We start from the raw sequence: 26,733 nt of genomic DNA, 5'->3' as shown, positions 1-26,733 counted from the left end.
TTAGTTTATGCCTATTTATTTATACGTGTATTATACAAACAACTTGCTATCAAATCAAAATATCATTTGTTTTCATTCACTCATATATATATATGTGGATAAATATATATAATCAGGTAGCACATGGCCATGGTGCCTAAGCCCGCAAATACAATAATCAATCAATAAATAATACTATTCAAAGCGCTTTTCAATGCGCTGCAGTCAGCAAAGATACCGCCAAAAAGTATGCAATAAATAACTTCAATTGAGCATAGGTGCTTTCGAATCTCTGCCTGCAAGTATGCAACAAAAATTAGGCAAGTGTTTGCATTCAACTACAAAATTCAATGCATCCCAAAAAGTATGCAACATAATGTATGCTAGTTAATTTGATTTAAATTTTAAAACGTTAAGATTTTGATTAGAGAATTTTGACTTTAGAACAAATTTTGGAATAGATTTCTTTTAGGCTACTATAGCAAATAAATGTGTTTGCTTCGGCTGAATAAGTCTAAGTTTAGCCTTGATTTTTTTCATGTCGATTAGAATTGGACGCAAACATTTGTAACTAACTACGTAAAGTTAAACAACTTGTAAGTTCTAATAGTTAACTAGATAATTAACAACAATTTGACACCATTCAAGGCCTTGAAGCCGTCACATCGCCACCATTTGCATTGAGATCGCGCTCCTCCGATTGATCCAGCAACTGCGACCAGCTCGCATTCAAACGCACAATTTCCATGTCCTGGCGAAGCTGTTGCAACGGTTGCTCCTGCAGGCTCTGACAGTTGTCGAGGACGCGCGAGACATGCTCCAATTGATTGGCATAGATGCGCAGACGCTCCACATTATTGTTGTCCTGATGCGCCGCCGTATTGACCTGAAGTCAAAGCAGGATTAGTAAAGGGAAAAAGACAGATATTTGCTTAAGGACTCACTGTGAGTTGTGTGCCGCACACATTGCGCAGATAGCTGCTGACACGCTGATCCTGCAGCTGTCCACCGGAATGCCACATTTTCAACAGATTCAATATGCCCAGGACGTCGCCCTGCTCGGGCGCCTGGTTGGGCGACAACAGCTGCATGGGCGGAAACTCTGTGGTGGGCGAGAGCTTCTTGTAGCTGCTGCACAAAGTGCTCAGCGTACAGATGTCCTCATTGAGACGCTGTTGCCACACACGAGAGTAGCAAGCAAAAGCAGAAGCAGGCGAAGTTGGTTATGTATGAAGTATTAGTAGTTAACGTTTTGCATTTCATTTCAAACGAAAGAGTGCGCTTTTGAACTTGATTTGTGACTGTCCCTAGTCCCAATGATGAATGGATGGATGATAATGAATGTGGATTACAAATATAGAGATTGATGTTGGCATGTGAAATGAAAGTTTCAAAAGACGAAAATAAAAATTCCAAATCGATGATATTGCTTATAAACTAGGCCAAGAGAGTTCACTTTATTCTAATCAAATAATACGTGTAATTGTATGACTAAAGATACGATTAACATAAGATCAGAAGCGCGATCGTAATTGTGTTAAAACATATGAAAATATATCTGGCCGACTAAACGATAACGATATATAGAAATGTCTTCGAAGAATGCGCAACATAAAAAATGTTTTTATAGTAGTCCAAAATAAATGAGGAGGTGGAGGAGCAGAAACACAAAACGTGGCTAAAACCTTACGTCGATTTCGTTGCGATGTCGCTGCATTTCCGACTTGGCGCCACTCAGATCGCTGCCCTTGATCATCAGCTCCTGCGTGGCGTCCATTAGCTCGTCCTGCAACTTCAGATTGACATCCTCCAAGTCTTTTAGCTTCTCCAGCATATCTTCCTTATGCTGTTGTAGTTTGTTTCTGTAAGAGATTTGAATTTAGTTAAACTATCCTCAAATTATATTCATTTTCCACTTACTTATCCACGATCAGTTGCTGTATGCAATTGTCGTTGTCCAGCTGCACAAGTCGCAGCACCTTGAGCAATTTGGTAACCAGCGTGTCCACCTCAATGACCTGGTCCACAACTGCCTGAGCTGTGCTGTATTCCATCAGCGAGGGCAGCTCAGCCAGCGAGTCATGGCAGCTCAACTCCTCCGTGTTGCATTGATCGCGATTGCTAAAGAGAAAAGTAAAGATTAGAATTGGTTGGTATGGCATAATTGAATGCCATACTCACTTCATGGGCAGCACACTTAACTTGTGCACGTGCAGTTCCATTTGCTGGCGATTGGTGATGGCCTGTGAGAGCTGCTGCAGCGAATCATCGCCATTGACAGTCTGCTGCTGTTGTTGTTGCTGGCTGCACTGGCTGATTAGCTCTGTGGGCAGCTCAATCTGCGAGATCATGCCCGTGCATGAGGAAACCATGTTGTGTGAATGCGAATCCGGCTGCACAACATCCTCCAGCACATTGTCCATCATCAGTAGGCAGGGCTGAAGAAGATATTCAATTAAATACTGATTTACAGCTGTTATCCTTAAGTACTACTCACTTCTGTTTCCGAGTCGAGCATTTCGGTGGAATCAGAGTCATCCCCGTTGCCATTGAGGCTGACTGGTTCGTTGTTGTGCAGCGTCAGCATCGAATGTCCTGCAGTCGCTTGCTGACCTTGCTGTCTTTTGCCACCATGACGCAGCGAAAGTCGCTTGCCCGAGTGCGTTGTGGCCTGGCGTATGGCACCGATGACGGCGGCAATGAAGGATTGATTGCGCTGCGGCGACAGCGAGCCATCGCTGGTTAGTACTAGAGTATGCAGCGCATCGCCATTGGCAGCCGGACTCAGTGGCAAGTCCAGACCGTTGGGCTTCATGCCATTTTGAGCGTGCTCCGTTTCCGCAGCGAGCGATTCACCCTGGAAGCGTATGTCCTGTGGAGTAAAGGGTTGGAATTAGATAGTGATAACAAAGAAATAAATTGTTTATTGAGTGAAATTGAATGGAATGTGGTTGCTAACTGTTTATTGAGGGTATGACAAACCAAGTTCTTAATTGCCCTAGATAGAGTCACCAGAAATACCTATCTAGCCATCTTGAATCGTTGAATATAATAATTTAAAAGGTTGTACTGTAAGCTTACCTCTAGATCCTGCTCAGAGATGCTGTAGGAGCACACCAGCTGCTCCACCAGGCTGTCGAGACGCGTATGCAATCCCGACAGCGCTGTGGAGGCGCCTGCCACTGCCGCATTCTGCTGATGGATGAGCTCACGCGACTTGTTCTCCAGCGCTGCGTATTTCGTTTGCAGCAAACGATTCTCCTGGCGACGCTGCTCATTCAGACGCACCAGATGTCGACACTCGTCGCGCAACACTTTGGCCTCCTCCTCGCGATTGGCCAGCTGCGCCTTGGCTGCCTGATACTCCGTCTCCAGTTCCCTGAGCGCATCGCACTGCGCCGCCTTCTCGTGCTGCAAAAAGTCCTGCAACTCGCTCGACTCCTGCTCAATGGCAGCCTTCTCCTGCAGCAGCAGCTGCTGCGTGGCCAGCGATCGTCGCATCTCCAGCTGCAAAGCACGACACAAGGCACGCAACTGCCCGATCTCCTGCTGCCGCTCGAACAACTCATGCCCACTCATCTGTATCTGCGACTCGAGCATCAGCAGACTGTCGTGTCCGCTGCCATCGCCGCTATCCTCAGAGGTGGGCGTGCCTGCGCTGGCGCTGACAACGCGCGCCAACTCCAGCATGCCCATGACACGCTCCGTATTCAGATGCAACTCCTGCTGCATGGCCAGTTTCTCCTCACGCTCCCTCTGCAGCTTGCCGCTCAACTGACGCACCTCCTGGCGCAGTTGCTCGAGCTCATGATCACGCTGATCGGGTTCGGCTTGCGTGCACTGATCACGCTGCTCCACGGCATCCAAGGCGCGTGTCTGCAACACGCCACCGTTGAGCACTTGCTCCAGATCATCGCTGGTCAGAGCTGTCTGAACCGCTGTCTCATGGTAGATGCGTGTCCTTGGCTGCTGCTGCTGCTGCTGTGGGCGACGCAGCGAATTGACTTTGGCGCTGGCTGCGGGAGGCGCAAGACTACGACGACTTGTGGGTGTCAGCATGACGGAGGAAGTCATCCGCGCATCCACGACCGCAGCACGACTGATGGAGTTGCTGCGCGATAAACGCCCCACACTCAAATCCTCCACAGACTGTTGTTTGCGTCGTCGTGGCAAGGTGCCACCTACAAGGAGAGAGAGGATGGGATTAGGCTTCTTTGTAATGAAGTTTGATATTCACTTGGCTTACCTGGGGCTGGACTCCCGCGCAGCCGGCTGGCCATCACATCCGGCGTCACAGACATGCCACGCCTTGCGCCCGCAGCGCCGCGATTCGCCGGCCAGCGTCCGTCGTCGGAAGGCGTGCCCGGCGTGCGTGCGCGACTCAACGAAGGCGTGCGCTGCACTTGCGACAGTCGCTGCACGGATTGAGCGCGATTCAGCGCACTTGGCAGCGTGTCTGGCTTCTGTGGGCGTGGCGTGCGCATAGATGTAGCTGTGGGCGTGGCACTGGGTGCACGAAACGAACTGGAGCTGGTCAGTGGACGTGACTTCTCCTTCTGCCCCGCCTGTGACTGTTGTTGTTGTTGCTGCTGTTGTTGTTGTTGTTGCCTTGGCAAGCTGGCGGCACGCTTCAAGTTGGCCACGCGACCGCGCAACTGCGGCGGCGACTGTTGCTCCGGCTCCGGCTCAAACATGGCCACCTTCTTCTTCACGCTGCCATTGTGCGTGCGTCGCTGTGGCGTCGTCGTCGACGTCGCTGTCTTCTGTGTGTTCGTCTTCGTCTGCTGCTGTTGCTGGGAACACTCGCTGCTCTGATCGCTGGGTGAAACAGCGCTGCAACTGCTCATCAACTGCAGTTCGCAGCTGTCGTAGATCTCCTCCAGACCATTGCTGCTGGTGTAGCCACCACTGGTGCTGCTCAAGCCACGTTGCAGCGTCATTCGTGATAAGCAACAGCTGCTGGGCACATCGAGACCGCTGTCACTGCCATCGCAGTTGCTCTGGACCACCGTCAGCGACTGTTCGCAGTCCTGCAGCTCCAGGCTGGCCAGGCACACGGCCAGCTGATGGTCTTCCTCGCCAGGCAGCAGCAGATGTTGTTCTGGTTGCTGTTGTGGTTGCTCCATCTCGCAGAGCGTGCCGGACATGGCAGCTCAGTAGTAACTAGAAAACAAAAAGAAGAGAAAAACTATTTAATTCGTTTGGTTTTTATAGTGCAAGTGATTCACACACAGAGTGCGACCCAAATTTGTTGCATGCACGCGTATTTTTGGTATTGTGGCATTTCAGTGTCTGCCCCGCTGCAGCAAGTTGCACGCCAACGACCTTTTCGAGGGGAATGCCACACGCTGCCGAATGCTGCAAAACAGAGAACTTGCTGCCTTTTGCGGTCAAGTTGGACACGACATTTCAGTTTTTAGCAGCTGTCCAGCTGTCCTCATGCTGCATGCCTCATGCTGCACGCTGTGCCCAAGCGGTTTTTGGCCACTTTGATTGACTTAAACTAGTTCACACCTGACACGCAACTGGGCCACAAAAAAGTGCTGAGGACACTCGGCATAAGTTATGAGCACAGCTCGCTCATTGTTCACTTCAGACTGTCGTCGAAGAAGCTGCCTGCCTCTTGAATTCCTGCATTTTTGGCAGCTTTCAAGTTGCTTCTAATTGCAATTCGCATTCACACTATTATTATTGTGATGATGATTGTTATTGTAACTGGGGCAGCATCAGCATCATCATCTGTAGTGGAATATTTATGACTGTTGCATGTGGCATTAAGTATGAGCACAACCTTGCCACAAGCAAACATCGCATAAAAGGGAACGCTCTTTAATTGTATTGCCATCTCGGGCCAAAGCTCCGTCTACTCATCATCAAGTTGGCCACCTTTGCGAACGGCCCAAATAACTTGGCCATAACTAACTAATTAGCTGACAGCTGACAACCGACAACGTTTCTTCCCTGCGACTTCTTCGAATATGAATCACGACTAACAGAAGACACCAAGAGTTGACCAACTGAAGATTTATTGGAATGATTTAATTAACTCTCAGAAAGAATATAAATTTACTTCCACTTTGCGGTATTAAGCAAAGAGAATAGAATTTTTAATATCTTAATGTATTTAAAAACTGTAAAATAAAATAAACAATAAAGCTGCATTGGAGTGTGCTCGGATATGAGATACCCGCTACCCAACTTCTATAAAACCATATTCTAAAAATATATCAAATTAATATTCCGAAAAAGTACGTAAATATACTTAAGGCTTTAAATGGTATATTGTTATAGTACTACTTTCAAAATATACCATATAGTACGAAATATACCAGATTGTCAGTTTCGTAAATACTGTAGTAATTTTTGTATATACCAAATAGAAAATTTATGCTTGCTAATTCGATTTTTTTCGATTTGCTCGGGAGGAAGCGGGAGTAACAAAAGTCTAAAACAAACTTGATATAAAAGCCTCATGAAATTTTAAATATTTATACATTTCCGAAAATTATTTATACAAATAATCAACTTTAAGTATTTTTAAATTTGGGTGAATGAACAAAATATAATTGATCTTCCTAAATAATTTTATTTTTTTAATTCTACAAAAGTATAATGAAGTTTATATTCTTCGAGATGACGTTTTTTGTTTATTATAATTTTCCTAAAATGATATAGTTTAAGTGCAGCGGCTTAATATATATTTACTTCCTTTATAAAAGTCTATAATTGGTAAACATAAACTTTCACTTTAGCCACTTTTCGTCAAATCATGCAACCATCTCTCCTGCTTAGACCTCATTCAATTAATATAAAATTATGGTCAAAATATTCAAAATATGGTCAAACAACTTAAACTGGAACTTCTCTAACAGGTCTCCATATGAGTTCATTGTTTTCAATTCCAGCTTGAAAAGAATTTAAATGTTGAAATCAGGAATGCTTGAGTGCTTATAATGAACTATAACCTTTTTAATAATATAGTGTGTAATTCAATATAAACTAGTTGCGTTTTAGCAACAACTTCTATAAATTATTATGCAGCTTAAGCAAGAGTAAAACGGAACTATCAAAACAAACTCTAATTGAATTATTTGTTAAAACAATTTGAGTGAGAGAAGTTCCTCTGCAATCAACAAATGCGGAAATCCCTCCAAAGTTCTTCTTTCAAAAACTTGCTGTTGATTTTCGACACAAGTTGGGTAAATAAAAGCCAAATGAAATAAAGTGCTTGCAACCATATGTTACGCTTTAATTATATAGTAAGGGTATGTCGGGGTCGTGGACAGCTGTCTATATAACATTTTGTTTTTTTATTGCTGGTGTTATTGTTACTTGTTGGTGTTGCTTTTGCTGTTGCTGTTGGTTTCATGGCACGCATCATTAGTGCCTTGTTTGTTATGCGATCTCCCAGAGAGATTTTTGGCCAAATTTGGCCCAAAACGATTTCATCATCAGCAACAGCAGCAGTAGCGAAAAACAAGCTGAAAGGGAAGATATGGCCATAATGAAGTTGCTCCAGTTTCAAATGTGTTTTTTACTCGCACTCGCGCACTCGTAATTGGAATTTCAGTTAAAGTAAAAGATAGTTGGCATTTTAGTTAGTTTTTCTTTTTCTTTACTTTGTTGTTGTTGTTGTTGGGCGTGACAATGTGAAACCAGTTTTGTCGACAGAGAGAAAGAGATCCTGTCAAACGACCTTGGCTAGAACACGTTAAAGGCTTCTCTACAAAAAGAGGTCTTTAAGCGCGTTAAAGAGAACTGTGAAGGGGGGTTTAGCGGTCTAATGAAGGGCACTTGAGGCAGGCAGACGAGACACTCGAGTGCCGCACAAGGAAGGCAACAAGCCAACGAGGCAACGAGGCGGACTTTTTGTGCCCCCAGCGAGGCATGGCGAGGCAGCAAAGCAAGCGATGCAAGAAAAGCGAAACAATTTCCAGACACACAAACACACACACATAAAATGTTGCAGCTCAATTGTCGCATGTGGCAAGCCCTCAGACTTGCGTCTTTGCCTCTTGTGCAGCTGCCACAGCAGTTGAAGTTGAACTTAAAGTTGCGAACTGCGAATAAAGTTGTCGCATCGCATCGCATCGCATCGCATCCATCTCGCCATGGCCATGACAATGAAAGATTGAGTTGTGTGTGCGAAAAGAAATAAAACTCGTTTCAGACTTTATTATCGAGGTCTGTCCATCACACACAACAGCTGAAGAATACTCGTGCTTTGCATAAACCGGAACTGCGACTCGACTCCGATTCCAACTCCAACTCTGAGTCAAAGAGTCAAGCGTTGCACCCACTCAACATAAAAGAGTTCGATTGCAGGTGGAAGGAGGATGAGGAGGAGGAAGAACACGCTGTCTGAATGTTACGCCTAATTAACTGCAATCAATGAGGAACAACTGTTGAGAGACGGAGACTGAACTGATACTGAACTGAACTTGCCCCGCCATGTTGCACCATTCAGCTAATTCGATTAAGGCGCTTCACAGCGCGCAAACAAAGGCAAAGTCGAGGGCAACGCCGGCGACAACAACATAGCCAAGTTAATTACAGCAACAACAAGAACAGCAGACAACAACCAACCAACAACAACAAGCAACATCAACAACAGACAGCAACAACAAGCGACAACAACTGCAATTAACATGCTAGAGAAACGCGTAAAAAAATAAAAGAGTTTGCAAATTGCAAATGCTGCGTGTGTCATTAAAGAAAGACAGCAATATGTCAGAGAGAGGGAGAGAAAGAGAGAGAAGGAGCGATGGATCAGGGTTAGCGTAGCTTTGACTTTGCGACACTCGACACTTGACAGTTCAGACGCAATGCGGCAACTTGTTCACAGTTCAGCGTCCAGTTAATGCAACGCACATTTACAACACATTAAAAGATCATTTGGCATGAGAAAGCAACAACAAAAAAAAAAAAAGTATTTCTACACACACATCCCAAAGGCATTTGAGCAATCAAGATTGCCAACCAAATTAATCATCTGAAAATGACTCGATTAAAGTTGGGAATGAACTTCATAAGTTGAAGAAAACTTTGTTTTCTTTTACTAAGGAAACATGTGAGTAGAATGTTAATAAAATGAATCAATCATTAGACAGAATTAGAATGAGAAATCGAGTTCTTAAGGTCAAAAAAAGATATTCCGAATTTATTGAAAAGCTTTGAGATTAATTTTAAACAAATTAAACGAAGCTTACATTAAGTAGTATTGTATTTATTTGTATTCCGAATTTGTTTAAGCCTTTTAAAGCATTAAATAAAAGTTACATTAATTGTACAGATTGTTTTAAAATAAATGAAGTTGCAGATATAATTAGATTAATATTATATTTATTAGTACTCGAAATTAAAACAAATTAAACTAAAGTCTATTAATGAGTTTAAAGTTTCAAAAAGTTTAAAGCCTGTGTATTTGTATACACATTTCACATATGAAAACTAATTAATCGCAATCATGTTTGATAATTTAAAAGTCGTGCTTATCAGCTGCACTTTAATCTTGTTTGTTTTATCTGTACTTTGTGTCTTGATTGTTGAGCGAGCTTCTGATATGTTAAACATCTGGTTAATCACTGCTGAAGTTGCTTTTAATTTCTTAAATTATACAAAATCAGCAGCTTAAATTGTTGTATCAACATTAATTTAGCTTGCTGTGCAAATGTGATAAAAGACATGCGATTTGAATAAGTTTAAAAGTTCACAATGTTCATCATAAAGTCTTAATTTTTTAATATAATATTTTATATTTTTAAAAGTTTAGTTTACTGTTTATATGCTTAATTTACTTCAAATGCAGCCCAAAGTTTTAAAATTGCGAGTACTACAAAAATATTATATTAATGTAATTATAGCTTAATTTATTTTTAAAACAATCCCAAAGTTTTTAAATACATTCGGTATACTAATAAATAGCATATTAGTGTAAATTTTATTATAGTTTAATATGCTTTCAATAGCTTCAATAAATTCTTAATACTAATAAATATAAAACAACTTATTGTAACCTATTTTAAATTATTTTCACTACTGTTTGAATAACTAATCTAGACTATTAAAACATTTTGATTTTTTAATTTATAGGTCTGATATAAGCCTATAAATAATCTTAGAAACTCCCTCAAGAAAATTTACTGAATATTTTCTGTTGATACGATTCACTTTCAATAAGCAACAATGTTTACCATAAATAATATTTGGTTTGTTCATATGTCGAAGTCGCACTATCTCCTCACACATAGTTCACAGAGTCTCAGATACTCAGACAGCTGTGAACTCGCAACTCTGGCAACGATTATTTATGCTCTAGACTCTAGACTCATATGCAGGGTTTTATAGTCGCTCATAAAAGTTATTGTACAGTCGTTTTTTAAATATTTTGATGCGATTCCCTCGCTCTATTGTGCAGCCGAACTAATTCTGATGTTGATTCTCATTCTGTGTCCATCTGTTGTAGGGGGAATCTCTGGTGGGGAACTTATCTCTCTTTCTTTCTTTCCCTATCTCTCTGTCTCTTTCTCTTTCACTTGCATAAATTTCTCTCGCTGCTGCTTCTTCTTCGCAGTTGTTGTTTGCAGCATTTGATGTTTGCTTTAGCTGTAGTTGCATTGAAAACAATTTATTTCCATGCCTCGTATTTATGGCAATTTATTTTGTGCTCTCTAGTGAAGGGGACTCAACACAACTCTTTGCCCCTCGTTGCAACTAGAGGCAGGCAACCAATTTATGTGGATTGTGCTTCATCTTTATCTCTCATCGCATCTCAGTTATTGTTGTTTTGTTGTGGGTGGTTTGCAAATGTCGCGACTATTTTAATTGATGGCAAAGCTCGTCTCGAATTCGAATCTGAATTCGAATCCGAATGTCAATTCTCACGCTACCCAAATGAAACAGGTGGACAACGCTTGCAACGCTCTGAAGTGTGCCACGCCACGCCTCGTTTGCTGGTTTATTGAACACTCCTCGAGTCGACTTCCTGTGGCAGCAACACACACACACACACAAAAACGTCGACGACCCACGAAACTCAAATGAAGTGAAACATTTTGTGCCGCGAATTACAAACGTGCCCCCAGGCCTGAGGCCCGCATTTGCCGCAGTGTTGCATGCCCCCAACCCTGCACAGTTATAATGAGTTGCAGTTGCAAGTTGCGCGCCCAGTTATCGCTCTCTCTCTCTCTCTCTCTCTCTCTCTCTCTTTTATGTCGCTGGGGACAGCAATTGAAAACTGCGCAAAGAGTTTCGACTTTCGGGTTGGGGCAAACAGCCAAACGAGGCAAGAGCTCTTCCGGGTTCTGTCTCCCTCTCCCTCTCTCTATTTCACTCCTTCCTCTCCCTCTCTCTCTCTCTCTGGGTTGTGGAGTTCTCATTTCAGCGTGTTGCACCTGCAGACTTAGTGCGCATTATGCCCATAGAGAACGCCAGCCATAATATCTAATTTTTAGACTCGAGATTCCCCACTTTCTCCCCCTCCGCTTTTCCCTTCTCCCTCTTGGCTGTTTTGTTTTCAATTCAGTATAAACAGGGGCTGGGGAGGCATCGAGCTGGCACCGCCTGGTGTTTAATGAATCAAAGAGAACGCAGACGTCGCAGCGGACTTGGGAGAAGGAGGAGGAGGAGGAGGCAGGGAGGGGGCATGTGGCATGGCCAGCTGGGCTGTCACGAACGCGGGTTTGGCTCTGGCTATTGGGCAATCACAACAACAATTGCAACAAAACTAACAATAACAACAACAACAACTGAAGAAGCATGCAGCAAAGTTGCAAGTAGCAGGAAGAAGCGACCAACTGAATCGCTGCGCTTTTTGAAGTTACGGCCTGGGATTTGTTGTTGTTGTTATTTTAGTTGTTGTTGTTGTTGTTGCTGTTAAACTATAAACAATTTTTCGGCGGCTTCTCAGTCAACAAGAAAACTTCAACGGCGCGCACGCAAAAGTTTCGTTTTGCATCTGTTGAAAGTCGAAGAAAGAAAGAAAGATTGAGCAACTGAAGCAACCCAGAAAAATGCGAAGCTAAATGCGAGAACTGTTTTGCCATGTTGTTGTGTTGTCCAAAGTTGAACTGTGCCACACAGCATAACACTGTGCAACACACAACAGCACAAACCTATGCTCGACACTCCCACTTGCCACTCAAAACATTGTTATGTATAATTAATCAATCTCAGCGAACACACTTTGATTAAATTTTAATTAGTTTCGAATAACTTTTGCCATGCGCCTGCTTAGAAATGCTTCAACGCAACTCAACTCAACTTAATTTTTCATTTACAGTTCATAAATATAAATTGTTTATTTTTGTACTTAGAGTGAACCTAATAAGTGGCATTAATAAGTCAAGTATACGCCAAAAATAAGTATGTCATCAGCTGAAAGTTGACTAAATTTACAGTCTGCACTTTTGCTAAGCTCATTTTGGTTTTTAGCAGTAAAAGAAAACAGTTTATTGAACAATCGTAGTTTAGTATTTAGAACGTTAACTAAATACCAAATGTGCAGTATTTTAGTATTTATTGATTATTGAATTTACAGTCTGCACTTTTGTAAAGCTCATTTTGGTATTTAGCAGTAAAAGAAAACAGAAAACAACTGTAGTTTAGTATTTAGAACGTTAACTAAATAACGTGCAAATGTGCAGTATTTCAGTATTTATTGACTAAATTTATAGTCTGCATTTTTGCCAAGCTCATTTTGGTATTCAGCCGTAAAAAGAAAACAGTTTATTGAACAACTGTAGTTTAGTATTTAGAACGTTAACTAAATACCAAATGTGCAGTATTTCAGTATTTAGAAAGTTTAACAAATAAAAGCTATAACAGTTAAAGCACAATGAATAAATAAAATTTAAGAATTATTTAAATTGTGTGTAATATAATAAAAAAAACTGCACTTTTATCCGAAATAGTTATTTAAATATATATAATAATTGAATACTACTCGCAGTTGCTCAGTATTTCCCCTTCCAGCCTTAGTATTTAATATAGTGGATAATGTTCTTTACTGAATTTTCCTTAAATAGTGTGAAAAATAATAAAAAAACTACACTTTTATCATAAAGTATAAATAATAATTGAATACTACTCGCAATTGCTCAGTATTTTTATATCCAGTCTTAGTATTTAATATGGTATGTAGTATTCTTTACTGAATTTCCCATTAGGAATTTAATGTTTAATGCTATTGGAGTTCTTGTAAGGCATAAAATAAAAATAATATGGAGCTGCACTTCGATTGAGAATAGTTTTTCAAATACACATAAATAATATTACAATATTATCAGTATTTCTCTTTACAGTTTTAGTATTTAATAAAGTATTTTGTATTTATTTGTAATCTTTATTCATTGAACTCTTTCCTTTATGAAGTTAATGCTAGTGAAGTTCTTCACTGCTAGGTAATAAATAATATTATTAAGCCTCGCTTTTATTGAGAATAACTTTTAAAATATATTAATATTTAAATATTATCAGTATTTTTCAATACAGTATTTAATAAACTGTGTAGTATTTCCTTGCAATCATCCTCTCTTTATTTAACCGATTTTTATTACTATTGGAGCTCTTAAATGTTAAATATATTTTCAGTAATTCAATTAATTCGCGATAGTGCCACACGTACTGTGGGTAAACATTTATATGTTCCGACACTTGTAGAGATAAGTTATACAAATATGCCGCTTGTGACAAACAAATAAAAAGATCCCCTTAGGGTACTCATTCTTCTACAAAGTATTATTGAAAGCAAACATGGCTAAAATTCTACAAAAACTTTGATAGGTAATCAGCCACGCTTATCACTTAAAAGAGATTAATCATAATCTAAAAAAATGCATACTAAATAAAATATTAAAGAACTGTCTTTACTTTGATCTGTGCTGAATTATGTTATTCAGTGTTTTGTTTACTTAGCTGTGTGGTTGTTGTTTTTTTAGAACAAAAATAAAGTAGAGAAATGTGCAAAAAACGAAATTAAAAAGGGAAGCGAAAGAGAAGAGCAATAATTGTGTTGGTTTAATTTTGTTAAGCTGCTGAGGGCGGATCGTACATTGGCCTGACTGTGGGTCGGATCATATTGGAATGATGACTGGCACTTGCCTCGTTTTTTTTTATTTATTTTCTAACTTCAACTCTGCCTCTGACTGTTTCGGCTATCTATCTGTCTGTCTGTCTATCTGACCGACTGTCGGTCTATCTGGTTTCATTAACAGCTCATTGCAGTGGCAATTACGCCAAGAGCCGAAATTGTTTGTCATATGGCAGAGAAAGTCTTTGGTCCGCTTCATTTTTCTTTTAGTGCATGGCAAGAAAAATAAAACTCTTTATGACATAGGCTATATAACGATGTGCCAGACACAACTGCTCACAGAGTGTATATGAATATTATATTCGCTTATACTTTTTGTTTTGTATATATTCAACTACTACTACTGCGAGTACTAACTACATTATCAAGTGAGTAACAGCAAACAGTAATGGGAAGCCCGCTTCACGCTTCAAGGCGTCTTTTTTTGTATACCCGCTACCAATCGAGTTAAAAGGGTATTATAAATTGCCCACAAAAATACTTAATAGGCACAAGTAAGTCTCTGATTCCACAAATTATACTGTTATACCATAAATTGTGGTATTATACCACAGTATTATACTACAAATTATACTATTATACTACAAATATACCATTTATTATAATAGACTCTTTTAGTTCTGAGTCTTTATGCACCAATTTTATTGTGCATATAATTTCAAATTTTATCAATATGGAAAAGTATGAAATATCATATTTATTTATATGGATTTTTCGAATATCGAATTATAATATTTATATATTTTTATTAAATTGTTAATTTTTTTAAATAATATTAATTATTTTTCCTGCAATTATCTTAGTATTATATTTATTTATTCTCCATTTTTTTGAATACTATTCTATTTTTACTTGTCGAAATTATTGAAACAAATTAATTACTTTAAAGTAATGATGTTGATGATTAGAACACATTGATAAGAAATTTTACAAGTTCAATGTTTTAAAACGAAAACAAGAATTTAGGACGCTTTGAATTTTTCTACTAAAACAGATGAAATTAAGGAAAGTCAATATAATCAACATAGTATACGATATTTGGTGAAGAAAGATTTATATAAAAACATTGTAAACATACAATAAAAATGAAACCAAACTAATTGCTAAGTTGAAGCTTTCGAAACATATACTGTAATGTGTTTCAAAATGTTTGACATAAAAAATCATGAAAATGATTACAAATTTAATTTCGTATTATGAAAATCAGGTGTGTCTCAGTTGCATTGGTCACACTTATTTTTTATTACTCAATAAAATAAGAGGCGGGTATCCAACAGTCGAGCTCTCTCGCTCGCTTATAACTTTTTTAGTTGTCTAACTCTACTTTTTTTGCTGTTGCTGCTGTTTTCAGCGGCATGCGCCACATGACACTCTGCTTCAGCCTCTGCCAAAAGGCGTTTAGGGGGGCTGTATGTGTGTGTGTGTGTGTGAGTGTGTGCTTGGGGTAGCCACGTCTACACGTCTGTGTCTCCAGCTGACCATTGACCAGACTCTGAAGTCCCCATAAAAACTAAAGAGACGGCAAAAAATATCATTGTACAGCTGCAAAGCGAAAATAGAAAAGCAGCTAGAGGAAGCTTAACTCTCTGGGGGGCGGCAGACGCCGTGAAGTCTCGCCTGAGAGCCTCGTTCATTGTCAACTTGCAGAACGCAAAAAGAACCTTCATGTAGTCTATGTATATAGTATAGACTGAACTGAACTCGTAATGCTATGCGAAGCATCCTTTTGTTCGACGTAAGCTGAGACAGCTGACAATGAGAAGAGAGAGAGAGAGAGAGAGAGCTGAGAGATATGTTACTCCATGGCAACTTGTCCAAGGTTCTCTAAGGTCTGCTCCAGTTAGTTCAGTTAAAACGAAACTGACCTTGAAAATGCCAAATCACAGAAAATGGCAAAGCGACAAAGACCCCAAAAAAAACGCTCTACGCAAATATGAATATAAACAAAACAAAACGATGACAAGTTTATTTATTTTTTTATGATTTTTTATTGAGCTGTTCGCTTCATCGAATGCCGAGCGGGGGCAAAGTGGGCGGAAGTTGAGCAACGAGTGTGAGTTTTAAAACATTTCGCACACTTTGAAACAAGTTTCAATCGCATTTTTTTATCGCAATTAATTTGCTTGTGATTATTAGCAAACAACAAAAAAAGACAAGTTGGAGAAAGGAAGGGAAGAGTAGGAGGCATACAAAAAAAACAATTCAAGTGGAAATATTTGTGTACATAGAATCGAGGGTAATCGTTCATATATACATATGTATAAAAGGCACTGCTATCGTCAGACACGATAACAACACAAAACACAACAGGCCACAATTCGAAATGCAGCCAGAAAATTTAGCAAATGGTTGGCAAATAATTATACCGCAGCCAACGCGAAAGCTGATAAGATTCCGTTAATTAGAAATCGAAAATGTGTCAGAGCAAATGGCCTAAAATTAGGGCAAATTTATCAACAAGTGAGACATTAGATATTTACAAATAAAACTTAAAAATATATATGGAAAAACACAACAATAAGGTTTTCCCTATTTTTTATATAATTTCCAAAAAGATATAATATGTATTTATATCAATATGTAATCTTTTAAAATGTTTGTAGATAATTCTCAAGTTCTACGAATCGTTTGAAATGCGCAGACAGCAATTAAGATAATTTTCGATAATTGAAACCCCAAATTTGTATATACTATGTATAAAACACAATAAACCGGAATATTGCAATGCAAAAATAAATAATTGAACGGTAATAATTCAAAATCTGATTTTTTGCCAGTTTTGTATATAACATATTTAAATTTTCGATACTTTTTTTTAACCAGTTTTGAATATAATATAACACAATTTTCGATATAATATACTCAAATTTTTGATACTGATTTTTAACCAGCCTTACAATTTTTGATATAATATATATTGTGAAATATAAAAATCAGTATCAAAAATTTGATTATATTATATTATAATTTTCGATATAATATATATTATAAAATATAATATAATATAATATATTAAAATTTTCATACTAATTTTGAACCAGGTTTGAATATATTATATTGCAATTTTCGTTATAATAAACATATTATAATAACTTGACTAAAGCAAAGAAAAAAAAACATATAATGTAAAGAAATTTTTTTTTTCATTTTAAATTCATTTAAAATTTCCTGATTTAAATTTGTTTCTGGCTTTACCCGAATTTTAAATGGAAAACCGAACATAAATTTACGTTCGAAAGTTCAAGTAGATTTTATAGGGTTGACAAAACAAAATTTACGATACATTTTCCAACTCTTTATGGGCGAACTTTGCGAATATTTATCGGATTGAGCGAAACAACCATAACGATTAATCAATATGGAATTATTGCCCATTCAAGAGGCGATTTCAAAGACACACAGACAAACGAAAAGCTATTATGCTTGCAAATACAATTGCTTAATTTTGCAATACAACAAATTTGATTTATGATGATTTAGCCTGGGGAAAAACGATTTAGTAAATTCGAGCAATTTGTGGCGCATAAACATAAATTGAACATGAAGGAATTCGACTTAGGCGAAGCTCGAAATTCAACAAAAAAACTAAAAAAAAAGTATGCAACAATTTGATGATCGGATGTGGATGGAAAAAAGCAAGAAATTGAAACTACAAAAGTGCAATTGCAATCGCGATGTATTTTATTAGTTTGAAAGTAATTAAATGCCATGAAAGTAATTAACAACAACAACAACATTGAGCAACTCTCTAATCTCTCATTCATTGCGTTAAGTTGTTGCTAAGTTTTGAAGTCGCGCAGCCACTTAAGATTTTCTCTCTCTACGAGTATCGAAACGAAATCAGAAAATACGGCAAACGGCAAACAGCAAACGGATTAATGAAGCTTAATTAACATTTTCCTCAAGTAGTAGCTGTGGCAACTCCAATCAAGCATTTGTCCATTTGTCCATTTGTCCACCCGCCCAGTAGGCGACGCAAAATGTCGCGGATGCGTAATTAAAACGGTTCGAACATCCGCTCTTCATCATTAGAGCTTGAAGTCGATGTATGTATGTATGTATGTATGTATATATGGTAATATAGCAAACAAGAAAACGTAGCGTTTAATAATCGGGCCAACTGACTGATTGACTGATTGATTGACTGACGTCAAACTGACATCAAATTGCACTCTTCCTGATTGCTGCTTTATGCTATATACCATATTTGCTCACAAATCGATTATCGCTCAAGTCATGCAACACGAAATGAGTTTTGACGCTGCATAATGAAGTGTCGAGGCAGGAAGTCACAGTTGTTGTTGGAAATAGGAGTTGCAGTGACCTTTCAACTAGCCAAAAGTAATTGAAAAATCAAAAAAAAACCAACGACATGGTGACGCCAGGCAGCCACAAGAAAAATAAAACTGAAAAACTCTCAAGAAAAAAGAAAAACTGAAAGAAAAAACGTCTCTAACCGCCCACCCATGGACTCGACTCCAATCCCAGTTCACAGTCACTGTTCGTAGTCGCAGTCGCAGTCACCATCCCGTCACTGTCTTAGCCTTCTGCCATCATATTCGATAACAACTTTCTACCCGCAAACAAAAAACAATAACAACAACCACATCAAAAAATTTGCTACTCACCCACAAAGAGCGCGGCAAGCAGTACGAATAACTGTGCCAGTTGCTCTTGTTGCTTTTGTTGTTGTTTTCGTCGTTGCTGTTGTTGCTGTAGTTGTTGTCGTGCTGCTTATTCCTTCGGTGGCCACTGATGAAAATGTCAGAGGGTCCCCCAAGGCATGCTTGCCTTCTCTTTCACTCTGCCGCCTTCGCTTCTTCGCTTGTTGATTTTGTGCTGCTGCTGCTGCTGTTGTAGTTGTTGTTGTTGTTGTTTCGGGAGTTTTTAGCAGCAAATGGACGTCTGATAAATTCTATTATTGCTCACCCCCGTGTGTGTGGTTGTGTGTATGTGCAAAATAACAAAGTTGGATGGCAATTTGCGATGTTCGTGGACGGGTGACGTTTTGGATTTGCGAATTTTGCATTAACGCTTCTTCAAATTTGTGCAAATTGAATGCACAAAGATCACGCACACACACACTCACACATCAGTAATACATCAAGAGAGTGCGAGAACAAGAACGTTGACCAGGTGAGCGAGCGGCAGGGAATCTCTTGGGTATTTTGTTGTTGTTGTTTTTGTTGCTTTGCTCTTCTATTGTAGCCTGGCAGCTGCAGAGGCAGCAGCTGTAAAGGACTTTGAATGGCGGCGACAGCAGCGTTTCGTCAGCCCGTATTTTCGGTTTATCTGAGCGTATGTGTGCGCAAAGGTCCTCACACACACACACACAGGCACAATGGAACACACACTCACTCACACTCACGTACACCCACAGAAGACGCGTTTTAAACAGCGCGAAAAATCGATGGCTTAAGCAAAACTTTGTTGTCTATTTTGGCAATTCAAATGCGACGCTTTGCGACAGCAAATATACAATGTAGTTTGGACGGCACAACATCGATTAAATTTGAAAGCGTTGCACTTTTATTTCGGGGTCCACACGAATCCACAAAGGCTTCAAATGCATCGAGAAAAAAACCCGTTCAAGCAAAACGCCGCGACGCACAGGACACAGAAATTTAAAACGCGCCCACACGAGCCAACAGCAACGACGAAACTGTTTACAGCCAAAAACGAAACGAAACGAAACGCAGCCGCTGTTAACATTTGCCGCAGCTGCTGCTGTTAACAGAAGCCGGTTAACAGTGTGGCTGCACACTGCGCTCGCTATAAATACCACACAAGACTGTAGAAACAGTGCTGCCCATCACAATTCGTAGAGATTTAAAGACTGAAATCTGTTTTGTAAATTTTTTTAGCCATTTATTAGTTCGTACGATTTAGTTTTCAATCTAGAAGCTACATAAAAAACCCGGGAGAATATCACTCGGAACTCATCGAATTATGAGAAGCGAAGGAAGGATTTTTTTCTATAAATGCCGCACTCAAGGTATATAAAGGATACCAAGGATAGGCGGTTGATGGATTGGGGGTTGTGTGGGGGGTTGGGTTAAAGTCACGCTCTGGCGGACACTTAAACAAAAATATTTATATATTACTAATAGTACATAGATAATATGCTCATAATGGGATTAGCTGGCTGGCTAACTGCTTGGTATGTAAACTGCTCCTCCTCTCCTTCTCCAGATACTCTTCTCCACCTTACTGCAGATATAACCTATGGTAATCGTTGGCGCCGAACGCGCAATTACATTTGGGGCATTTGCGCTGACGCGTCTCGTAGCGGGTCCGCAGGCAGTCGTAGCAGAAGACATGGAAGCATTTGGAGAGGACCGCATCCTTGCGCTTCACCTTGCACGAGGGGCACGTCAGGGTCTCCTTGTACTCGCGTATCTCCTCGATCATCACCTCATCGATGGTTGTGCCCGACATTTCCATTTTCTTCATGCGCTCCGCCTTTCGCTTGAATTGCGCCAACTCCTCCTGCAGTCGCTTCGTCTTGTAGGCCTCCGCCTCCAACGAACTGGTCTTCTCGGCGACCACCTGTTGTGCCTCCTTCATTTGGGCATGATACTTTTCCAGATGCAGCTTGAGATCCGCTGCCGATTGCGCCGATTCAATCGCCTTGCGCTTGTGCATCTCCATCGCCTGCTGACGCAACATCAACTCCTTCTCAATGGATGCGACGGTGGCCTGTAAGCTGCGCTCCTTCTCCTCCAGCTTGCGCAACACAATGTGCATGGCATCGATTTGCGTTGTCGCCGTTGCCATTTGATCCTCCAGCACCGTCTTCTCTTCCCGCAGCAACTTATGCAATTGATTCGCCTTGATGCGCTCCGACATCAGCTTGAAATTCGCATCGTCCTTTTCTCGCAGTTGCTGTATGAGGCGGGAGTTCTGCTCCTGCATGTCCTCGAATGCCTGACCCGTCACCTCCATCTCATTGAGCAGCGCCTCCTCCTCGTGCGAACCGACAAAGGGACGCGTATAGTTGCCACCGCCGGGTCCGCCGGCACCAGGTGCTCCGCCCCAGGAATTCTCGGTGGGTTTGTGATTGGCCACCTGCTTTTGCAGCTCATACTTTTGCTCCTCCAGCTGTTTGATCTTGCGCAGCGCCTCCTCGTCGGCGAGCTTCTTGCGCTCTTCGCGCTTGCTCTCTTGCAGCTTCTTGAGCTGCTGTCGCAGCTCCTCGATCTCGGAACGCAGCTTCTTCTCGGTGGCCATTAGCTGCACTTTGTCGCGCTGATCCTTCGAGACGCCTTTGTACATGTCCAGCAACAGTTTCATCTCCTTCTGATCATTTAACGCTTTTCTGTATAGGAAAGTTATATTAATAAATTTGCTTTGCAATTTCAGACGTTCTACAATACTCACTTTAGTTGCGCCTTTAGATCCCTCACCGTTTCGCTCTCCACGGCCTTCACATCCTTGCCTTTGACGCCCTCCTTGGTGTCCTTCTCGTTCTTCACAGCATTCCCAGCTGCGGCTCCCGTTGCTCCCGCTGCTGTTGCATTCGCTGGACCCGGTGAGTCTTTCTTTTCAGAGGGCGTTGCTTCGCTGGCGGAGATCTTCTCTTGCTTGATCGCAGGATCCTTGACATCTTTGCTAGCCTCCTCCTCGAGCTCATCTTCAGCGCTGGCGCAATTCTCCTCCTTGATAGCAATATTTGCATCGCCGCTGCAGCTGCCCGCATTTGTTTGGCACATTGAGCCGCCACCGCTGCCGCCTCCAACGCCTCCCGCCGAGGAGTTGCTGGCATTCTCCTCCTTGATGTTGACATTGCTGGACTCCTGCTTAATGTCATCGCCCGTTGCCGTGCCCACCGATTGCTGTTGCTGCTTGCTGCCCTCGATCTTGGCCAGCGCATCGTCTAGCTCCTTGCGCAGCTTCACATGATCGGTGGAGATGTCTTTATACTTGCGCTTATACCTCTGCACTTCACCCTTCAGCTGACCATTGTGATTCTGCAGCGATGTAATCAGATGTCGCATCTCACGATTGATGGGCGCCGTCTGCTCATTGGCGGCCATGTTCTGCTCGAAATCGATGCGCAGAGCCTCGTACTCCTTGCGTATAACGGCGAGCATGTCTTCCATCTGTATCATCTCGCTGCGCACCTTCTTCTGGGCGATGAGCTCTTCGCTCTCCATCACCTCGATCTGGCGGAGATGCTGATTCTTGCTGTTCTGCAGCTGATTGCGTGTCTCGTCCAGCATCGTTTTGATCTGCATGGATTCGTTGTACAGCACCGAGAATTGCGACTGCAGACATTTGTACTCTGTGGTCTCCACAATCACCGATTCGGGCAGCTGTCGTATCTACACAATAAAGAAAAGAATAGTTGTTAAGTAAAAAAGAAACTGTCGCTAATCCTTGCTGTCCACTTACATCCATTTTAAGTTTTTCCACTTCCTTGAGTGTTTCGCGATGTGTCGCATGCAATTTGTCCAGTTCCTGCAAGCGATTATTGGCCAATTCGCGATGCTCTTCTAGCTCCTTTTGCAGCTCCTCCAAATGCTGACTATTCACATTGGTTGTGGCGCTGCCTCCTCCTCCTCCACCACCGCCGCCCGATCCTGTTCCCGTGCTGGGCGTCTTCGTGCTGTTGCTGCTCTTGTTGGGATCACCGTAGATTTGATGATACGCTTTCAGCTTCTCAATGGCCTCGGCCAAGTGGTTCTCCAGCTTATCGTTGCGGCAATGGATCTTCTCGAGATCATATTGCAGCTCATCGATTTGATTTTTGAGCTCAGCATTCTCCGTCTCCTTGGCGGTGAGTGCATCCTGATATTCCTTCATTTTCAGCGACATCGTGTGGAATTTTTCGTGCAACGACGTATTCAGATTCTGCAGGGCGCGATTCTCGGTCATGATCTCGATGTGCGTTTGCTTCAGCGTCTCCTCGAGTGCGGCAGCCGTTGCTGCTGCTGTTGCCGCCGCATTTCCCTCCGCTCCAGCGCTGTTCGACTGTTGCTCATCATCATTGGCAGACCCAGAACTTGCCGCTGTTGCATCACCTTTCAAAACAAGCGTTATCTTCTCATTGCGTTGCATTAACCTATCAATAACCTGGACTATTTTAGCGACTGCACGCTTCGACACTTGCACCCGATTTGCCAGTTTTTCGTCCAGTTCCTCCTTGTCCCATGTGGAGAGTTGTGTGAGAAACGAGGTGGTCACCTCATTTTCATTCTTATTCTCCAGCTCGTCGGCGGTTTCGGCATCGAAACGTTGCAGCAGCACCCTTATATCCTCGTTCAATTGATTCCAATACCTATTCACTACATTGAGAACTGCATCGTCCTGCGTCTGACGCTTCTCCAGCTGTTCGATGCGATGCCGCAACTCTGCCTCACACCGCATTCGCTGCTCGATGCGTTGGGCGAGTTTCTTGTTCTGAAACTCCAGCACTTTGATGTCCAACTCCTCCAGCGTGGACACCGGACCAATCAGATGCGGCTCGAAGTGCACCTTCTTGATGGGCGGCTGACCAGCGGCCGCTGCAGCCGCCAAACAACTGCTGCCCCCGCTGCCGGCGCCGCTGGCATCATCAGCGCTGCGTTTTGACATTTTGTTACCTAAACTGCAAAACACACAATAATGTAATGCACACAAAATGTATTTTAGTTTTTGTGTTAATTTCGCCGCTATTATTGATTTTGCGAGTTTCGTGGCTGTGGCTGTACTCCATATTTTTTTCTCTCTTTTGGTCGCCGGACGCTGCCCAATTGGAATATTGGAATACTTCCCAACCGGCTAGCCGGTCGCACATCTGAAAATCGTACATGCTTGGTCTATAAGACTTACCTTAACTTGTGATTTGTACACTATTAGCTTCACATTCATTAATTAATAACTCAACAAAGCGGCAGAATTCTAAAGTTTTTTTCTTCTAGCTGTTGTTGTTAGACATGGACAAACATCGATAAAAATAAACGATACATCGATACTTTTAAATATTCAAAATATCGATATTTATGGCAAGCATCGACGTTTATAAAACTAAATACTAATATTTTTTATAAAAAAAAAACATCATGCCTGATTTTTTTCTATAATTTTTAGGCATATCAAAGAAACAACAGACAGTATTTGTAAACTAAAATTATTACTAGGCCGTTTAAGTATCACCATACTGAGATTTAGCTAGCTCTTGTGGTCGATATAGAGATGCTCTTTAAGATTAAATTGCAATATTTCACTCTGCAAAAATCCTTATTAATGTACTTAAATGGTTAGATGTCACACTTCATAAACAGCCTGATTTAACCTGAATAAAGGAACCTAGGCGGCAATGCTGGCCAACACTGGTTTTCGATAGCTTCGATAACAAGGTACAACTTATCGATAATTGAACAATAAACAAGAGTAAACCAAAACATTTGGTAAACTTATTCAACATCTGACAGCAAGCAAGTATGGCAAATGTCTGTCGGATTTGTATGGTCGAATCCGACTCCCATCTGGACATATTTGAGGAGAGGAATGCAACAGCCAAAGAACCGAGTCTGGTGGAAATGCTAAACGAGTGCATTATCCACAAAGTGGAGAAGAATGATCCACTGCCAAAAAAAATTTGCTCGAGCTGTGTCGACTCCTGTCTAAATGCATTTCGTTTTAGACGCATTTGCGAAGAGAGTTATCAATTGTTTATGGAATTGCTGGACGAGGAAATAGCCGAATCTCAAAATGCACAACCAACAGTGAACAATGTGGACTTGAGCTGTGTGAAAATCGAGAAATTTGATGAAGATGTCGTGCAAAATACCTGGATGTCTGCAGATAACTTTCAGCCAGATGATCAAAAAGTTCAAGTTAAAGAAGAACCCGCTTGCATAGCTGAAGATAACTTACATTCATCTGTGGACAATGAAAATCTTAAAATCGATGACGATATTAAGGTTGAAGACACATACATAGCTGGCGACAACTTGCAGCCAGCTGTGGATCCAGCAGAAGACAACGATGATCAAACTAAAGTACCTGATGATCGTTTACAAACAGCTGCAAGCACCTCAAGTTCCGATGTTACTCAGGACATAACCAAGACTAGCGAACCTACAACACCAAATACGACGATGAACACGGATAGAGCTTATTATTATTGCCATCTATGTAAAATGAAGTACGTTCACTTGGAGAAACTGAACCAACACCTTAAGGGGCATCAAGCCATGTTGCAAGCTTTTCGTTGTCGCTACTGCGAACAGAAATTTGCTAAGCGTTCGCTTCTAAATGCCCATGTTCGGCTCCACGCTGGAACTGGCAGTACACTCATATGTCCACATTGTCCTAGGACATTTACAGGGCAGTCTGATCTTAGCGACCATATCGCCATTTTTCACAAGAGGAACCAACAAAAGAACGCGATGAGCAGTCGATCGGTCGCAATAGAAATGGCGAGAATAAAGAGAAGGAAAATAGAGGAAAGTCTTCAAATGCGCAACTGGGAAAGGAAGCCAAAGCCCAGGCCTGAAGAATCCTCAGGAGGAGCTGAAACGAGTCTGTCTCGAGTGGAGAGATGTAATGAACAGAAGTTTCATCGATGTGGTACTTGTGATAAAAAATTTACTGAGTTGGCTAAGCTGACTGAGCATCTCCTAGAGCACAGCAATGACGAATATCATCCCTATACATGTATACGTTGCTCCAAAGTTTGTCACACCAGTTCAGCTCTGGAGTTACATCTGCGTACTCATGCCACCGATCGACCTATCGAATGTCCCGTTTGTTCCAAGGAGTTCTTGCTGGACCAGCAGCTCAAGCAACATATGCACCATATGCATGGCGAAGAGAATCGCTTCCCGTGTCCGCATTGTCCGAAAGCCTTCAAAAGGAATGGGAATCTACAATCCCATATGCGTACTCACTCCGTTGAACGTCCATTTGGCTGTCCACATTGTGAAAAAACCTTCAATCATCCCGCGAATCTGGAGATGCATCTGCGCATCCATCCCAAAACTCTCAGCCCGGTAGAAAAAAAAGAATTATCATAGTCTGGTAAAATGTGGTGACCCTTCATACAAATTTGAATAGCATGGACAAACTTCACCGATAAGATTACAATGTAAGAAATACATATTAGGTAATTTTCTTTAATTGAAGCGTTGGTTTTAAATAAAATATAATTAAATAAGATTTGAATTGCACACCCTTAGAAAATTGCCATCTAAAAGCTTGTCATATTCATTTTAAAATTTCAGGCTCCTAGTTTTTAAAGTTTGGCTGTGCATTGATAGTTTAAATAGTAAATCAGTTATAGGAATTCATATAAAAGACTTGCTGAAATCATTTTTACTTAATCAGCAAAAATAATTTAAAAATAAATAAAAGCTATAAATATATTTAATATTATTAAGAAATCATGAATCAATTTTATACTCTATTATTAAAATGCTTTTTAATTGATGAGTAATCTATAAAAATCACACGACAATCCACGCCATGTTGAAATAATCGATACTATCGATTTTTCTATTGATATACAAAATATATATAGTAATTGGAAAATAAAAACAAATAAACAACTTCGTAAACATAATTTTTTATTTTTGGCATAAAGAGTCAAAAATAGAAAAAAAAAAAAATAGGACCATGCTTATAAAATAAAAATTTAATAATAATTTTTGTTTATATTCGTATATTATAAATGAATTTAA

General features: G+C 40.8%; 3 protein-coding genes across 5 annotated transcripts; 1 reads left to right on the top strand and 2 right to left on the bottom strand.

Moving 5' to 3' along the window:
- Positions 1-24: 24 nt before the first annotated feature.
- LOC133845342 (uncharacterized) lies at positions 25-19,743 on the bottom strand. Of its 2 annotated transcripts, XM_062279784.1 has the most exons (9): positions 18,697-19,743; positions 4,226-5,142; positions 3,061-4,160; positions 2,477-2,851; positions 2,161-2,417; positions 1,900-2,100; positions 1,670-1,841; positions 924-1,151; positions 25-865 (listed from the first exon to the last, which is right to left on the bottom strand). In XM_062279784.1, exons 2-9 carry the CDS (start codon positions 5,124-5,126, stop codon positions 623-625), a joined length of 3,477 nt encoding a protein of 1,158 aa, XP_062135768.1. In that variant the 5' UTR covers positions 5,127-5,142; positions 18,697-19,743; the 3' UTR covers positions 25-622. The 2 variants fall into 2 exon arrangements, with proteins under 2 accessions (XP_062135768.1, XP_062135769.1); XM_062279785.1 differs by lacking the exons at positions 25-865; positions 924-1,151 and adding an exon at positions 1,224-1,286 and having other exon boundaries at positions 18,697-19,741.
- A 177-nt stretch (positions 19,744-19,920) lies between these two features.
- LOC133845343 (E3 ubiquitin-protein ligase Bre1) lies at positions 19,921-24,041 on the bottom strand. Of its 2 annotated transcripts, none has more exons than XM_062279786.1 (4): positions 23,882-24,041; positions 22,463-23,657; positions 21,449-22,392; positions 19,921-21,386 (listed from the first exon to the last, which is right to left on the bottom strand). In XM_062279786.1, exons 2-4 carry the CDS (start codon positions 23,642-23,644, stop codon positions 20,276-20,278), a joined length of 3,237 nt encoding a protein of 1,078 aa, XP_062135770.1. In that variant the 5' UTR covers positions 23,645-23,657; positions 23,882-24,041; the 3' UTR covers positions 19,921-20,275. The 2 variants fall into 2 exon arrangements, with proteins under 2 accessions (XP_062135770.1, XP_062135771.1); XM_062279787.1 differs by having other exon boundaries at positions 22,463-23,652; positions 23,882-23,996.
- Positions 24,042-24,411: 370 nt separating this feature from the next.
- Positions 24,412-26,543, top strand: LOC133845345 (zinc finger protein 786-like). Its single transcript, XM_062279790.1, has one exon. It carries the CDS (start codon positions 24,493-24,495, stop codon positions 26,068-26,070), a length of 1,578 nt encoding a protein of 525 aa, XP_062135774.1. The 5' UTR covers positions 24,412-24,492; the 3' UTR covers positions 26,071-26,543.
- The last annotated feature ends 190 nt before the right edge of the window (positions 26,544-26,733 follow it).

Source organism: Drosophila sulfurigaster, chromosome 3 (genome assembly GCF_023558435.1).
Source record: "Drosophila sulfurigaster albostrigata strain 15112-1811.04 chromosome 3, ASM2355843v2, whole genome shotgun sequence".
Classification (NCBI taxonomy): Eukaryota; Metazoa; Arthropoda; class Insecta; order Diptera; family Drosophilidae; genus Drosophila; species Drosophila sulfurigaster.
The sequence above is the reverse complement of the archived record's forward strand: the minus strand, read 5'-3'. Positions and strand labels throughout refer to the sequence as shown.